We start from the raw sequence: 18,421 nt of genomic DNA on the forward strand, positions 1-18,421 counted from the left end.
GGAAAAAGTCAGTTATAAATTCTTCTGTCCTAGTTATAAACAAGTTATCATCCAGTGGGCTTTGATTAAATTTCCAATATCCTCTCCCACGTGGAAATTCTGTAAGAGTAATATATATGCCAATTATGTAATGATCCGACCGCATTCTGTCCCCTATCAACACTTTAACTTTTGGTGCCAGAGAGAATGACATAAGAAGGTAATCAAGACGACTAGCTTGATTAAGCCTCCGAGACGTATATCTCACTAGGTCAGGGTATTTAAGCCTCCATATATCCACTAATTCCAATATATCCATGACATTCCTGATTTCCTTAAGTGCCTTAGGGTGATAGTTTGTAGTGTGATTTCCTTTACGGTCCATAGAGGTATTAACATTCCCCACCATAGTGTAGAGTTGATAAATTCTTATATATACTTTCAAAGAAGCTTGGATCATCATTATTTGGACCGTATAGGTTAATAAGCCATATATGTCTATTGTCCAATGACGTATTTAAAATAATCCATCTACCTTGATGATCTGTTTGGACAATTTAAACATTTATCATCACCCCCCAACCCCCCCCCAGTCCTTTTTCCACTAAACTTAATCTAAAATTGTTGAATGAGTTTCCTGTAAACAATAGATATTATATTCCTTCTCTTTTAGCCAGGTAAATACTGATGTTTTTTCTTATTATCTGCTAAGCCATTACAATTATAACTGGCTACACTTATTTCACCACTTAGCATAATGAGACACAAGTTTCAATTATGTTTATCAAAATATATGTTTGTAAACGTACCATTAAAAAGTAACATGATGATTGAGTGTCTATAGCTGTACCATGATATTTGCATTGCTACTAAGTAAACCTCCAATTGGTCCCCACTATACCACCCGCTAAAAGCCCTCCTTATCCCGAGTTGGGTTGTCATCCCAATGCCCGGCAGACCACCCCGGATCCCATAGCCCCGGATAGACAGGGAAACATCATTTGAAAAGAGCACACAGTGCCACCCACAGAACAGAAGCAGATCAACCGCCAAATGCATTTCCATCGCCCTCACCTTGATTTGTATTACATACAGCCATTGAAAAATATATGTGTGTACTGTATATATATATATAATATATATATATATATATATATATATATATATGTGTGTATATTAAAAAAATCCTGTTTGTCTTATTTTCCATAATTAGCTATTAATATTTGTAGTAATGTGGACAATTTATGCAAAAGATTTTACCTCTCACCAGTCTTGCCATTACCAAAATTACATTATGGCAAGGAATTATTATATTAGCAAACAATTATTGTGAATCATTGTATATTGTCCCTAACATCTTTTACTCCCTTGCAACAATTGTGGCATACACACACACCCACACACTCATACACACTCAACCCTTTTCCCCCACACAACCATAGACTCAGATTCTCAACAGTTGCACCATCCCAGAGCCCAACTCAAGAAAAGTCTTGATTTACAAATGCATATACAGTTGCAGCTGTATGAGAAGGCCTGCAAAACCGAGCAAAAAAATGGGCAGAAATGGGGAGATTTGATTAACCATAGTCACCTCCTAGATTATGGAGGTCAGATATACAGTGGGGGGGAAAAGTATTTGATCCCCTGCTGATTTTGTACATTTGCCCACTGACAAAGAAAGGATCAGTCTATAATTTGAATAGTAGGTTTATTTGAACAGTGAGAGACAGAATAACAACAAAAAAATCCAGAAAAACGCATGTCAAAAATGTTATAAATTGATTTGCATTTTAATGAGGGAAATAAGTATATGACCCCCTCTCAATCAGAAAGATTTCTGGCTCCCAGGTGTCTTTTATATAGGTAACAAGCTGAGATTAGGAGCACACTCTTAAAGGGAGTGCTCCTAACCGCAGCTTGTTACCTGTAAAAAATACACCTGTCCACAGAAGCAATCAATCAATCAGATTCCAAACTCTCCACCATGGCCAAGACCAAAGAGCTCTCCAAGGATTTCAGGGACAAGATTGTAGACCTACACAAGGCTGGAATGGGCTACAAGACCATCGCCAAGCAGCTTGGTGAGAAGGTGACAACATTTTGTGCGATTATTCGCAAATGGAAGAAACACAAAAGAACTGTCAATCTCCCTCGGCCTGGGGCTCCATGCAAGATCTCATCTCTTGGAGTTGCAATGATCATGAGAACGGTGGGGAATAAGCCCAGAACTACACGGGAGGATCTTGTCAATGATCTCAAGGCAGCTGGGACCATAGTCACCAAGAAAACAATTGGTAGCACACTACGCCGTGAAGGACTGAAATCCTGCAGCGCCCGCAAGGTCCCCCTGCTCAAGAATACATACACAGGCCCGTCTGAAGTCTGCCAATGAATATCTGAATGACTCAGAGGACAACTGGTGAAAGTGTTGTGGTCAGATGAGACCAAAATGGAGCTCTTTGACATCAACTCAACTCGCCGTGTTTGGAAGAGGAGGAATGCTGCCTATGACCCCAAGAACACCATCTCCACCGTCAAACATGGAGGTGGAAACATTATGCTTTGGGGATGTTTTTCTGCTAAGGGGACAGGACAACTTCACCGCATCAAAGGGACGATGGACGGGGCCATGTACCGTCAAATTTTGGGTGAAAACCTCCTTCCCTCAGCCAGGGCATTGAAAATGGGTCGTGGATGGGTATTCCAGCATGACAATGACCCAAAACACACGGCCAAGGCAACAAAGGAGTGGCTAAAGAAGAAGCACATTAAGGTCCTGGAGTAGCCTAGCCAGTCTCCAGACCTTAATCCCATAGAAAATCTGTGGAGGGAGCTGAAGGTTTGAGTTGCCAAACGTCAGCCTCGAAACCTTAATGACTTGGAGAAGATCTGCAAAGAGGGGTGGGACAAAATCCCTCCTGAGATGTGTGCAAACCTGGTGGCCAACTACAAGAAACGTCTGACCTCTGTGATTGCCAACAAGGGTTTTGCCACCAAGTACTAAGTCATGTTTTGCAGAGGGGTCAAATACTTATTTCCCTCATTAAAATGCAAATTATTTTATAACATTTTTGACATGCGTTTTTCTGGATTTTTTTGTTGTTATTCTGTCTCTCACTGTTCAAATAAACCTACTATTAAAATTATAGACTGATCATTTATTTGTAAGTGGGCAAATGTACAAAATCAGCAGGGGATCAAATACTTTTTCCCCCCTACAGTACCCCTTCCCCTGAAACATCCACAACATTTACTTAAGTACTTTACACCATTGGCCGTTGGCCTATTTGACCATGCACACAAATGGTGGGTTTGGACATCGAAAGAACAATGCATATGCAGAAAATACTGGGGTGCCGGTGGAGCTTTGATGTTATTGGGCTATTTTTATTCCACTGATCCTGGGGCCCTTGTTAAGGTCAACTGCGTCATAGCCACCATTTGCCTTGATGACAGCTTTGCACACTCTTGGCATTCTCTCAACCAGCTTCACCTGGAATTATTTTCCAACAGTCTTGAAGGAGTTCCTACATATGCTGAGCACCTGTTGGCTGCTTTTCCTTCCCTCTGCAGTGCATCTCATCCCAAACCATCTCAATTGGGTTGAGGTCAGGTGATTGTGGAGGCCAGGTCATCTGATGCAGCACTCCATCACTCTCCTTCTTGGTCAAATAGTCCTTACACAGCCTGGAGGTGTGTTGGATCATTATCCTGTTGAAAAACAAATGATTGTACCACTAGGCACAAACCAGATGGGATGACGAATCACTGCAGAATGCTGTGGTAGCCATGCTGGTTAAGTGTGCCTTGAATTCTAAATAAATCACAGACAGTGTCACCAGCAAAGCACCTCCACAACATCACACCTCCTTTTCCATGCTTCGCGGTGGGAACCACACATGCAGAGATCATCCATTCACCTACTCTGCGTTTCACAAAGACACAGCGGTTGGAACCCAAAATCTCAAATTTGGACTCATCAGACCAAAGGACAGATTTCCACTGGTCTAAATCAAATCAAATCAAATCAAGTTTATTTGTCACTTGCACCGAATACAACAGGTGTAGACCTTACAGTGAAATGCTTACTTACAGGCTCTAACCAATAGTGCGAAAAAAAAGGTATGTGTGTGTGTGTGTGTGTGTGTGTGTGTGTGTGTGTGTGTGTGTGTGTGTGTGTGTGTGTGTGTGTGTGTGTGTGTGTGTGTGTGTGTGTGTGTGTAGGTAAGTAAGTAAAGAAATAAAACAACAGTAAAAAGACATTTGAAAATAACAGCAGCAAGGCTATATACAGAGACCGGTTAGTCATACTTATTGAGGTAGTATGTACATGTAGGTATGGTTAAAGTGACTATGCATATATGATGAACAGAGAGTAGCAGTAGTGTAAAAAGAGGGGTTGGCGGGTGGTGGGACACAATGCAGATAGCCCGGTTAGCCAATGTGCGGGAGCTCTGGTTGGTCGGGCCAATTGAGGTAGTATGGACATGAATGTATAGTTAAAGTGACTATGCATATATAATAAACAGAGAGTAGCAGCAGCGTAAAAGAGGGGTTGGTGGGGCACACAATGCAAATTGTCCGGGTAACCATTTGCTTAGCTGTTCAGGAGTCTTATGGCTTGGGGGTAAAAACTGTTGAGTAGCCTTTTTGTCCTAGACTTGGCACTCCGGTACCGCTCGTCATGCGTTAGTAGAGAGAACAGTCTATGACTGGGGTGGCTGGGGTCTTTGACAATTTTTAGTGCCTTCCTCTGACACCGCCTGGTGTAGAGGTCCTAGATGGCAGGCAGCTTTGCCCCAGTGACGTACTGGGCCGTACATCTGAAGTGCCTTGCGGTTGGAGGCCAAGCAATTGCCGTACCAGGCAGCGATGTAACCAGTCAGGATGCTCTCGATGTTGCAGCTGTTGAACCTTTTGAGGATCTCTCCTGAGGGGGAATAGGCTTTGTCATGCCCTCTTCACGACTATCTTGGTGTGTTTGGACCATTCTAGTTTGTTGTTGATGTGGACACCAAGGAACTTGAAGCTATCAACCTGCTCCACTACAGCCCTGTCGATGAGAATGGGGGCTTGCTCGGTGCTCCTTTTCCTGTAGTCCACAATCACCTCCTTAGTCTTGGTTACATTACATTTACATTTTAGTCATTTAGCAGACACTCTTATCCAGAGCGACTTACAGTAGTGAATGCATACATTTCATTTCATACATTTTTTTTCTGTGCTGGCCCCCCCGTGGGAATCGAACCCACAACCCTGGCGTTGCAAACACCATGCCCTACCAACTGAGCTACAGGGAAGGCCGGTTATATTGAGGGATAGGTTGTTATTCTGGCACCACCCGGCCAGGTCTCTGATCTCCTCCCTATAGGCTGTCTCGTCGTTGTCGGTGATCAGGCCTACCACTGTTGTGTCGTCTGCAGTCGTCCAGAACAGCTGATGCTCTCATGCATGCCTCAGTGTTGCTTGCCTCGAAGCGAGCATAGAAGTGATTTAGCTCGTCTGGTAGGCTCGTGTCACTGGTAGGCTCGTGTCACAAAGAACTCACTAGGCAAGTAGTGTGGCCTGCAATTTATCACAATATAGTCTACTTCAGGCGAGCAAAATCTAGAGACTTCCTTAGATTTTGTTCCCCACCTGTTGTTTACAAATATGCACAGACCGCCCCCCCCTCTTACCGGAGTGTGCTGTTCTATCCTGCCGGTGCAGCGTATATCCCGCTAGCTGAATATCCATGTCGTCATTCAGCCATGTCGTTTCTCTTTGATTATTTGAGCTGTTCTTGCCATAATATGGACTTTGTATTTTACCAAATAGGGCTGTCTTCTGTATACCACCACTAACTTGTCACAAAACAACTGATTGGCTCAAACGCATTAAGAAGGAATGAAATTCCACAAATTAACTTTTAACAAGGCACACCTGTTAATTGAAATAAATTCCAGGTGACTACCTCATGGTTGAGAGAATGCCAAGAGTGTGCAAAGCTATCAACAAGGCAAAGGGTGGCTCATTTGAAGAATCTCAAATACAGAATATATTTTGATTTGTGTAACACATTTTTGGTTACTTAAAAAAAATATATAATAATAATATTTAACTAGGCAAGTCAGTTAAGAACAAAATCTTATTTTCAATGACGGCCTATGAACAGTGGGTTAACTGCAGTACATCATTCCATGTGTGTTATTTCAATGTAGAAAATAGTACAAATAAAGAAAAATCCTGGAATGAGTAGGTATGTCCAAACTTTTGACTGGAACTACAATATAAATATTTATTTTGATTTATATAATATTCCTCTATTGAACATAAATATATATTTATTAAATATAATTTACCTTTATCAGAAAATGTTGAGACATCCATGCTTTTCTTAATCGGAAAATACTAAACACCATGACTTTTTACAGAAGGGGGGTCCTTAGAGGAGCCAATGATGTGCTTTGGTGAAGTCACATCACATGCAACTCCTCTGTGTGGCTCCCTTTCTCTCACATGCAGTATAGCTAGCTAAGAGCTAGCTACTTAAATGCTCAGAAAGTCATTAAATAATCTGTACATTTCTCCTTCAATAAAAAATGGAATCTCAATCTCTGGTAAATTAAGAGTTTTATTCAGCATTAAATCAAATGTTCATGGAATTAGTTTTTAGTAAATTGCTCAACTGTGAAACTACAATTCAAGTGGGAGGGACCTGAAAGTCATAGGCAAGAGACAATGAAGGCATAATTGTCTGTAATTTTCAAGTCCTTTTGGCATGACTACTAATATGATTCATTTAAATGTATTTTTGTAAAATGGCCAGAATGAATTCTTCTTTCAAGAAAACATAATTTCAGATACTGTTAAGTACTCAAAACAATATAATTTTAATTCAAACACCTCATTTCTAGTAGAAAACACGCGTTTTTATGATTTTAGTAATTGCCGTTGTATAGTCCTTCTTCTCTCTCCTGTCTGACCCCTCTATCATCTGTCATGCACTTTAAGCATTCCCAAAATAACTTTATAATGCCATTGGAGTGACAATAACGCATTTGAACACCATTTCACACTGCCCTCTGTGAATGTGTAGACATTTATGGCCCATATTTCCCTTCCCACAAACACTTTGTGTGCCCATCCACTGTGAAGACAAAACAACATAAGAGCAAAATAATGTACTTGTTGAGTGCAACCATAACTAGCACTACAGCAATTGAATGCTTGTAGAACTAGAAAACCTAAATCAACACATTATTGGTTGAATACTGACTGTTCACCTTTTTATGTTGCAGTCTGCACTATGAAAAGTTATCTGATTTTATATATTTGAAGGATAGAGAGAGAAGGAGAAAGAGAGGGGAGTTAGAGATTGAGTGAATGAGAGAAAGAAAGGTGGGAGGACTGGCTGTACTTCATTTTGTTGTTCACTGAACAATTTTCTGAATCCGCTGAGGGACTGTCACAAGACTTGACAGATTGCATGACTGTTCAGATCATTGCATCCAAGAGACTGGCAGATCTAGACAACTTGTGGATCATTTGTCATTGTGCTGTCTTACGAAGATCATATTTTATGGTAATGTAGCAATCATAGTGCATATTCCATGCTGTTAGACACAGGTAATACATGTTGTAAGTGAACTTGAATGCAGACGTACAGTAGATGTGCCTGCAAATGCATATGATTAAAGTGCTTTTTGTTGTTATTTTTAGGTGATCCTGACCTTGACGAAGCAGTATGACTTTAACTTGGGTGCTTTCACTGAGAGTTCTCTGTGGAGGTAAGACTTCATGAACATGTTGTAATTCATATGTGCTGAACCTACTGTAGGGCTATGTTCTAAAACAATTAGGGTTGCAAAGTTACTGGTAATGTACCAAAGTTACCGGAATCTTCTGTAATTTTGGTAATTAACATGTAATCTAGGGTAAAATTTGTAATTTATGCTTGAATAACTTTAAAAAATGTATTCACATATAATATTACAATTTTTTATATCTGTGTCCATATTGTCCATACTTTTTTAGTGGATAGACCATATGGTTCAAGATAAAGTAGTGTAATTAATAAAAAATGCATGTAATCATCAATGACATTATTTTCAATTAACTGCATCTCTTCCAACTATTTACTTTTTTCAGACCTGCCACCATTTTGGAGCCGAAACATTTACAAAAAAGACATACTGACATAGTAAAATAAATGAAAGTGTGTAAAAAAATAAATAAAGGATATTGTTTGCTGAAACCCTCATAATAAACACCAATGTTATTCACTAAGTTGATGGTTTATATTTAGGATAGTGTTTTACAGCTTTATCGTTCTATTTTTAAAATAATTTCATTTCAATTTATTATTTTATATATTTTACATGTGATAAGGCCACAAACCTATTGGAATAACCCTGGATTGTAAACTGTCATGGTCAAAACATATTCATGCTATGGTAGCTAAGATGGGTCTGTCTGTAATAAAGTGTTGCCCTGCTTTCTTGATATTGCTATCAACAAAACAAGTCCTACAGGCCCTAGTTTTGTTGCACCTGGACTACTGCCCAGTCATATGGTCAAGTGACACAAAGAGGAACATAGGCACATTATATTTGGCCCATAACAGAGCAGCACAGCTAGCCCTTAAATGTACACAGAGAGCTAACATCAATGACATGCATGCCAATCTCTCCTGCCTCAAAGTAGAGGAGAGATTGACTGCATCACTACTTGTCTTTGAGAGAGGTATTGACATGTTGAAAGTACCAAGCTGTCTGTTCAAACAACTAGCACACAGCTGGGTACCCGACCTTCCAGAATTCCCGGAGACAGTGGAACAATGGTTCTCCTGTGAGGCCCCGGGTTGCCTGGGAGTCCTACCAGAGAGTAGGAAACGAAGACACTGTTGGAGAGGGAGACAGGGGGAGGGGGGGGGGCTTAGTGAGATTGAGACACTGGGCGACCCGTCCTCCATTACTGAACATACTACTCGCCAATGTTTAATCTTTGGGAAATAAACTTGACGAACTCAGAGCGAGGATCTCCTTCCAGAGGGACATCAGATTCTTCAACATACTCTGTTTTTCAAAGAGCTGTCTTTCCTCCAACATCCAAATTAATTATATACAACCAGCTGGTTTTACAGTTCATCGAGCGGATAGGAAGAGGGCTCTCTGGCAAGAACAAAGGCGGGGGGCTCTGCTTTATGATCAATAACAAGTGGTGCGACGGGGGAAACATGCAGGAACCTGAGAGCTTCTGCTCTCCCGACATGGAATACTTGGTCATCAAATGTCGCCCTTTTTACCTTCCAAGAGAGCTCTCAGTATTATCGCCATGGCTGTGTACATCCCGCCACAAGCCTACAACAAAAATGCTCTTAAAGATCTTCTTTGGACCCTGAACAAACTGGAGACCGCGTACACGGAGGCAGTGTTCATTATTGTGGGGGACTTTAACAAAAGTAATTTAAGAACCGTGCTGTTACTGTCCAACTCGCAGAGATTCTATGCTGGTCCACTGCTGCATGCCTTTTTGACATGGGTATAATCTCCCATCCTCCTTTCAGCAAATCTGACCATGACTCCATTTTGCTTCTGCCTGCCTACAAACAAAGACTCAAGAGGGAATTTCCAGTGTTCAGGTCTGTACAATGCTGGTCTGACCAATCAGAATCCATGCTCCAAGACACACCATTGGGTGCACACTGCCTGCCCTCCAGGACACCTACACCATCAGGTGCTGCAGGAAAGCCAAGAAGATCATCAGGGACCTCCCAAGTCATGGCCAGTTCTCCCGGCTTCCATCACTCAGACGTGGGTGGTACAGGAGCATCATGCCTAAAACTAACAGACTAGCCAATAGCTTCTACCCCCAGACCATCAAGCTGCTGAATAGTCACCACTAGTCAGCTACCTGCTTTCACTGACCCCTCCTGACAGATTATGTAAATAAAGTATTTATGTTTTTATTTTTATTACATTTGCAAACATTTCTAAAAACCTGATTTTGCTTTTTCATTATGGGGTACTGTGTGTAGATTGATGAAGAAAACATTTAATTGAATACATTTTAGAATAAGGCTGTAACGTAACAAAATGTGGAGAAAGTAAAGCGGTCTGAATACTTTCCAAATGCACTGTACAAGTTTTGGAGAGGTGCGGAGGGCAGGGGGCTGCCACCCTGGGCGCCAGTGAAGCAGTGGTAATAAAATAGCTGGATAAACTGTGATCGCCAGTCCAGGTGAAAAAAGTAACTCTTCCTATTCTTTCAATGCATTTTTCCGCAAAAGGTGGATAAACTATTGGGGGGAAAAGTGGGTGAACTGTGTTTTGTGTTTACCCTCCACTACACCACTGTTGGACGCCCGGGAGCTGTTGTGGGGGGTTAAGTGCCTTCTTCAAGGGCACAACGGCATCAAGGATTAGATACCAGCAACCCTCCGGCTGCTAGCTCACTTCCCCTCAGATTTTTCCCATTGGATCCGGGATTCAAATCGACTCTCTAACCACCTGCTTTATCTTAACTACCTTGCTATTGGTCAATGTTGATTTTCCTCATCCAGGAAATTCCCTGATGTTGGTTTTGATTGAATAATGCCCCTAACCATTTGTTGCAGAGCCAATACACACAGTACATGCAATAACTGCAGGCCTACCAATCCATTCACCCTATATCGTATGTTGAGTTACTGTATGCTGTCACATTATAAATAAGAATGGAATTCATTAAGGATTATATGGAGGCTGATACGGTCTCTTGTATTTTTTCCTCTCACCTTTTCCTAAGCCCACAGGAAACTCATTTCATTTTGAAAATACACCTGACAAAAAGACCATCAGTTCACCAAGCAGAGAAACTCAAATTAATTTCTGTTTCACTAGAGGCACCGCTAAGATTTACACCCGACTTGACACGTTTTGAAGGCCCATATTGTGTACAGGTCTTCCATCATCAAGGTGTCTGGTTAACAATAGCACCGCCAGTAAATTAGACTGTACCTCAGGGGATGCGGCAAGGCTCTTAGTATGATATTAAAAAAGGAAAGCATTTGAATGTTATGAAAAGAAACAGAGTAAATGATACCTGTAATAATATGATAAAGGATTTATGGATATAGCCCGGGGCACTCTGGATGGCAATGGGAAGATCAATTGGTGCCTCACGAAAGGTATCTTAACAAGCATCTCCTGCAGTACATGTTTTAAAGTAATGACTGCTTCCCTTAGTGAAGGAACTTCCCACTGTAATAACGTCATTTACGATGTCGTCTTTCCAGCTACAGTTGAGGATATTTGTCAGCCGCAATGAGGAGCTCTAAGACACAAATACAAAAGAGTTGAGGAGGAAACCTTTGCAAATGATCTCAACAGCCAATGGAATGATCCAGCTTAATGCAAAAGCAGCGATAGCAGACCCTGGGTTTCTATCCAATTATGCAATGAAATTACATTTGGAGGCGCTCAGGTAGAACTGAGAGAGACGAGTGGGTTGTGTGTTTGGTGAGTGGTAATAGAACTATGTAGAATATAGAGGGAGGGAGACATATTTACCCTTGTTATGGAACAACACTGGGAGTTGTAGATAAGGGACAGAGAACGTTCAGAGAAGCAAATGTCTTTTAATGTCTTTCATTTGTTTGTTTCTGGGGGGCAATTCAGCATAGCCTACTGTGTGGACATAGAAGCTTAAATATGTTATCTCATAAAGCGCTTCAGGGATTTAGGTCAATCGTACACTCATTCAATTAAATAAATTACCAGACAAAATACACTTCATTCACCAAGTTGAAGCACAACAGAGTTTAACGGAATTCTGAAAGGTACTTCATTATATGAAAGAATGTAATGTAATCAAATGTAAAGAGACTGTCCTTACATCTTTTTTTGGCACAAAAGGCGCAATTTAGAAATTTGGTTATGCATCAGCAGTTGTTCTCTTGTTATTTCAGTCACTAGCTCGTCACATCCAATTGGCGACAGATTTTCATGCGAATATTATAAAATGTGCATGAAGAAAATATGCAAATTTTCCCACCAGAGGTGTGTTTCCACCAATCTGACTTGTTGCAGATAAAAATGACTGCGTGATGACTAATGCACACAAAATGTCTTTTTTTTGTGTACGTTTTCATGTACCGAACACAAATGTAAAGTTCAATGTGTTTCCATCGCATTTTCAACATTTACCAATAGCTTTGTCACAAAAACTGTTGCGTTAAATAGCAAATGTGCCTACTTTGGTCTTGGCATGTGCACTCAACAGCTCGCAGATATAGTAAAGGTAGGCTGTGTGGCTAGGCTACTCTACATTATGAGATTATTATGGATAATAATATATATGGAATATATATTTTTTGTCAGCAGCAGTCACGCATCGATAATCATGTCACCAGAATAAGACCTTCAATATGTATTGGAAAGGAGCATCAAGATCACTGTGCACTTTCACCACCCTGTGAAGTTCATCATAATAAAAATGTTCTTCAGCCTAATAAACCACATTGTTTCCCAAGTCGTTGTGGGAGGACCACACACCATATCCTCGCATAACTCCAAGTTTACTTCGATATGATGGTTATTATCAATATTTGCACATAAAGGCGTATTGTCCCATCACTGCAACTCCCATATGGACCTTCCTCTAACCCGGACGACGCTTGGCCAATTGTACGCCGCCTCATGGGTCCCCCGGTCGCTGCCGGCTGCAACAAGCCTGGGATCAAACCAGGATCTGTAGTGACCGCTGCGCCACTCCTGAGGCCTATCTGTCGGCTTTTATAAAATTGTACCGAAACTTCCCGTTTTCGTCACAGCTGTTGTGATTTATTTTCATATGCTATTACTTTATTCACATAAAACTGTGGACAGAAACCATGGCAAAATGAGTAGAATTGCATGAAATTTGTTATAAATTGCAAAATTTTATTTTGTTATAAATTGCAAAATCTTCTCTCCTCCCCATGGCAAAATGTGAAAAATTGCAGGAAATCAAATCCAAAATGTTTTTCTCTCTGCTGTCAAGAAGATGGCCGCTAAAATGGCTGCATGTGTGGGTATGCTGACCTTTTTTGTGGCCCCCATCAAAGTTGCCCATCCCTGATTTAGACAGCAGTGTAACAGAGGGGGAGACAGGTAAGTTGGAGAGAGAGTCAGAAGGGAAAATGCAGGGATTGAACTCTGGTGTCCGATGGGGGAAGTACAGTGCATTCGGAAAGTATTCAGATCCCTTGACTTTTTCCACATTTTGTTACATTACAGCCTTATTCTAAAATAGATTACATTTAAAAAACATCCTCATAAATATACACACAATACCCCATAATGACAAAGAAAAAATAGGTTTGTAGAAATATTTGCAAATGTATAAAAACAAAAACAGAAATACCTTATTTACATAAGTATTCAGACCCTTTGCTATGAGACTTGAAATTGAGCTCAGGTGCATCCTGTTTACATTGATCATCCTTGAGATGTTTCTACAACTTGATTAGAGTCCACCTGTGGTAAATTCAATTGATTGGACATGATTCAGAATGGCACACACCTGTCTATATAAGGCCCTTCAGTTGACAGTGCATGTCAGAGCAAAAACCAAGCCATGAGTTTGAAGGAATTGTACGTAGATCTCCGAGACAGGATTGTGTCGAGGCACAGATCTGGGGAAGGGTACTAAAAACATTTGCAACATTGAAGGTCCCCTAGAAAACAATGGCCTTCATCATTCTTAAATGGAAGAAGTTTGGAACCACCAAGGCTCTTCCTAGAGCTGGCCACCCGGCCAAACTGAGCATTTGGGGGAGAAGGGCCTTGGTCAGAGAGGTGACTAAGAACCCAATGGTCACTCTGACAGAGCTCCAGAGTTCTTCTGTGGAGATGGTAGAACCTTCCAGAAGGACAACCATCTCTGCAGCATTCTACCAATCAGGCCTTTATGGTAGAGTGGCCAGACGGAAGCCACTCCTCAGTAAAAGGCACATGACTGCCCACTTGGAGTTTACCAAAAGGCAACTAAAGACTCTCAGACCATGAGAAACATCTCTGGTATGATGGAAGCCACATTTTACTCTTTGGCCTGAATGCCAAGCATCATGCCTGGAGGAAACCTGGCACTATTCCTACGGTGAAGCATGGTGGTGGCAGCGTCATGCTGTGAGGATGTTTTTCAGCGGCAGGGACTGTGAGACTAGTCAGGATTGAGGAAAAAATGAAAGCAGCAAAGTACAGAGAGATCCTTGATGAAAACCTGCTCAGGACCTCAGATTGGGGTGAAGGTTCACCTTCCAACAGAACAACGGCCCTAAGCACACAGCCAAGACAACACAGGAGTGGCTTCGGGACAAGGCTTTGAATGTCCTTGAGTGGCCCAGCCAGAGCCCGGACTTGAACCCGATCTAATATCTCTGGAGAGACCTGAAAATAACTGGTGCAACAACGCTCCCCATCCAACATGACAGAGCTAGAGAGAATCTGCAGAGAAGAATTGGAGAAACTCACCAAATACAGGTCTGCCAAGCTTGTAGCGTCGTCCTCACAAGACTCGAGGCTGTAATCGCTGACAAAGGTGCTTCTACAAAGTACTTAGTAAAGAGTCTGAATACTTATGTAAATGTAGTATTTCAGTTTTTGTAAAAAAAAAAAAAAAGTTTTCGCTTTGTCATTGTGTGTAGATTGATGAGGGAAAAAAATATTTAATACATTTTTTGAATAAGACTGTAACATAACAAAATGTGGAAAAAGTCAAGGGGTCTGAATACTTTCTGAATGAACTGTATGTGGTAAGAGCAGCAGCCTGGCATGTTTCTGTTAAACCACAGGCTCTGCACTTAAAAAGATATCTAAGTATTAGACTTACTCCAGCCATATCAATGGAGAAAAACTCATACTGTGTTCCTTACATGGTCTTCTTTACTATTCACAGATCAGTGGACTATGGGAGCACTTATATAAAACTGAATAAAAAGGTTGGGTCAACCTTGGCTTGCCTATACGTCTGCCCAACCAACAAGAGAAAGGTTTGTATGACATCTCCATGGTGAAGGACTCCAGTGAAAACCAGAATGTTACATGTTTATTCAGCTGTTCCTTAGCCTGGGTCACTCTCTCTGCTTTAGTAAACTCCTTTGTTTGTTGTCTCAGTAGCGTTGGCTAAACCAGAAATACTCTGGCATCCAGTGAAATAAGTAAACTGATGGTGGCTTGTAGGACCATGTTAAAGTAAAGTTTATAGAGTATTGTTGAGTAAAGACTGAAGTTTCTTGAATGATGTTAGCTCCAGTTAGAGGGACCAGGACAAGGACTCCAAAGAATATTTCAACATTTATTATCAGCATCATTCTTGGTATATTTCAACATTGTCATTCTTGGTATATTCACATTGAAGAACACAGAACACCCAGGTTAGTTCCTAGTGCCAATCAATAATCCTACCCATACACCAGTTTATACATATTTCTGCTACCTCACCATACTAACTACCCCACACTCACACTATTCTACTATACCCCACACTACCCTACTATAACTACCCCACACTCACTACAACCCCACAATGACTAACTACCTCACTAAAACGACCATACTAAAAAACACTAAGATAGTTTACAACAAGCTGTGATGTTCTGTTCAGTTTATTATTGAAAAGGATGTTGGTACATCATGTCGCTTTTACTTTAATCAAAAATGCTTTAATACTGCTGTTTATTCCTAATGCTGCACAATGACATCATGCAATCATATCCTCCGTTGAGCACTATAATCTATACTCTGTTTCTCTTCCTTTTGTACTTTAGATAATGATGCTTAGCGACCCAGAGCTGGAGCAAAGTGTACTCATCAGCTCGGATGAAGGTGCCAACTTCGAGAAGTATCCCATTAACTTCTACATGGACGGTCTGCTGTTTCATCCAACTCAGGAAAACTGGCTGCTGGCTAGCAGTCCTGACAACAAGGTAGGCTAAGCAGCAGTACTTTTATTTCCATGTTGAATGGAAAATAAGTCTTTCAAGTTGAAAGAAGTCCAAAGTTGAAAGATAGAAATTCTGTTTTGTATTTTGCTCTTTCATCACTTGTTCTGCATAACATAATTGTAAAGGTTGAATATACAGACTTGATGTAACAATGTTTGATCAAATTCATGTTTTGTCAGGTGTACAGCACAATGGATTTTGGAAGAAAATGGCAGTTGGTTAGTGAGAATGTAACTCCTGGCCGGTTCTTCTGGTATGATTTCATTCCTGCCCATGTTTGTCAATATTCATTTAGAAACACTCCTTTCGGAAACACTCTTTTAGCATTTGTATCTTATATACAATCTCATATGCAAATTAGAAATGCTATCTAGCAGCTATCTTGAAAAATGTTATGTAAAGCACATTGTCTTTTAGCCCCGAATTGGTGAAGATAAAAACAGAAACTAAATCATAATGCAAATTAATGACCAACTTCAGTGTGTGGTCAGAAGTAATTTTCCTAATTAGTAAATGGAGGTTATGTATGGATCCCTACCGAACTCTGTCAGATGGATTTACTAGTGTCTGTCAAAACAGGTCTTGACAGATTATGACAACCAACCATAAAGTGTTGGCCTACAGTACTTGAACCCATATCACGTAGCCAGGAATAATGGACTCCTCTTTCCAAAGCCCAAGAATAACATGTTGTTTTTGCTAGTTGTCATTCTTTAATTTCAAGTGCACCTACACAAGGCATATTGATGTGATGCAGTTTATCCCAGTCAGTCACGTTATGTGTCAAACCCAAGTGCCTCTCAAGCTGAAAAAGAAAGGACATTGTTTGGAGGACACCCTCCCCACATGAACAGCAAAACAATTGATGAATAAGGACAGCATGAATGGACTAATAGCACCCCACACAAGACTATAATGTGTTTGGAAAATGTATGGTTTCACGGATGAATTGTTTAACTGCTTGTATTTACTGAATGCATTACATGTTTTTGCCTCTATATAATGTTTTTAGAATAGTAACATATAATAGAGTTTACCTTTCCTTTATGTCATGTTAAAAATGAGAGAGAGAGCGAGAGAGAAAGAGAGCACCACAAACCTGAGTAATTGTGTAGTGTGGAGGCTTTCCCGCTTCTGTCTCCCTTTGTTTACGCTATCACAAATTAAGATGAATTGCTGAGGCTGGCGCAAATTGGAAGTTGGCGTACAGGAAATGGAGATGTGTTGTCTGTGCTGTAGAGCGAAACACAGAATAAGACTGTCCATCACAGGCTACCACTGTCCTCTTAAGGCCATCCCCCTACTTCTAAATCGCTCGTCTGCCCCCTCCTCTTCCTCCTCCTCCTCCCCCTTCTCTTCCTCTTCCTCATCCTCTCCACCCCCTCTTCTTCCTAATCCTCCTCCCCTCCTCTTCCTCATCATCCTCCTCCTCTTCCCCCTCCTCTTCCTCCTCCTCCTCCTCTTCCTCCTCCCCTTCCCCATTCTCTTTTTCCTCCATCACCTCCACCCCCTCTTCCCCATCTTCTTCTTCTTATTATTCCTCCTCTAAATTGCTGTCCTCCTCTTCCCCCTTTTCATTCTCCTCCTCTACCTCCTCTTCCTCCACCTTTCACCTTCCTCCCCCACTCTTGTCCTCTTTCATCTCTTTTTTCCATCAACTCTCTCTCCTATGTTGCAGGGCACAAACTGGGCTAGACAGAGAGGCAGATGTGGTCCACATGGAGACCCACATCGCCAAAGGACGTGAGTGCTGCTCTGTAGCTTGCCTCCCTCCCTCGCAGTAGCAGGACCCCAAGGACCCCTTGCTTCCCATTTAGAGCGAGGTCACTGGAAGATAAGGCTCATTCTGGGCTGCAGGATAGGTCCCAGAAGCACTGTAAAGCAGAGTAGGAGTCTCTTGACAAATATAGAGCTTTATATAATAGATTGATAGAGGTTTTTTCCCTTTAATCAGTCCCTTGTGCCCCATATCAGAACCTTGATTCTCCAAAAACACTAACACTATAGACTTTATTCAATGAAACCAGTTACTGAGATTCCTGGGTGGGACAAAATAGTATTACTTGTGTGATGTGAGAGACAATGATTGAATTATCAACACTTTTTAGGTTTTTGTCACAGTGCAAGAGGAATGCCATTTTTATCCTGTGCCCAGAAGATTTAGAATTGGTTTGGAAAGAGTAGTGCCCACTAAAGATAGATGGAAGTCCATTCGTTTGTGATTTCTCTTCATTGGTTGTTTTTTCTAGGATTGTTACTGACAACTAATCTAGTTCTCTTCTGTGTTAGGTGCTCAGTATGTTAAGTGCAGAGCTCAACGATGCACAGAATCAAACAGACAATACCTGTTCCCGGGATTCATAGACAAAAATTCTCTGGTTGTTCAGGACAACTATGTGTTTGTTCAGGTGTGTACTGTATCTGTCTATTTCTTCGGTATATTTTATACGTTCACAAAAGGCTTGTGTTTTTCTGTGAACTCTGTTCTTCTGT

General features: G+C 41.1%; 1 protein-coding gene across 3 annotated transcripts in view; it reads left to right on the forward strand.

The window, feature by feature from the left end:
• The window catches only part of LOC106577020 (VPS10 domain-containing receptor SorCS3), a 61,739-nt gene that overhangs the window by 22,573 nt on the left and 20,745 nt on the right, over positions 1-18,421 (forward strand). For all 3 annotated transcript variants that reach the window (XM_014154665.2, XM_045700855.1, XM_014154664.2), the window contains exons 2-7: positions 7,684-7,751; positions 14,881-14,974; positions 15,752-15,910; positions 16,108-16,181; positions 17,607-17,671; positions 18,218-18,336. In XM_014154665.2, the coding sequence (XP_014010140.2) occupies positions 7,684-7,751; positions 14,881-14,974; positions 15,752-15,910; positions 16,108-16,181; positions 17,607-17,671; positions 18,218-18,336 (579 nt within the window). The remainder of the gene's footprint in view (positions 1-7,683; positions 7,752-14,880; positions 14,975-15,751; positions 15,911-16,107; positions 16,182-17,606; positions 17,672-18,217; positions 18,337-18,421) is intronic.

The sequence above is a fragment of the Salmo salar genome, chromosome ssa18, assembly GCF_905237065.1.
Source record: "Salmo salar chromosome ssa18, Ssal_v3.1, whole genome shotgun sequence".
Classification (NCBI taxonomy): Eukaryota; Metazoa; Chordata; class Actinopteri; order Salmoniformes; family Salmonidae; genus Salmo; species Salmo salar.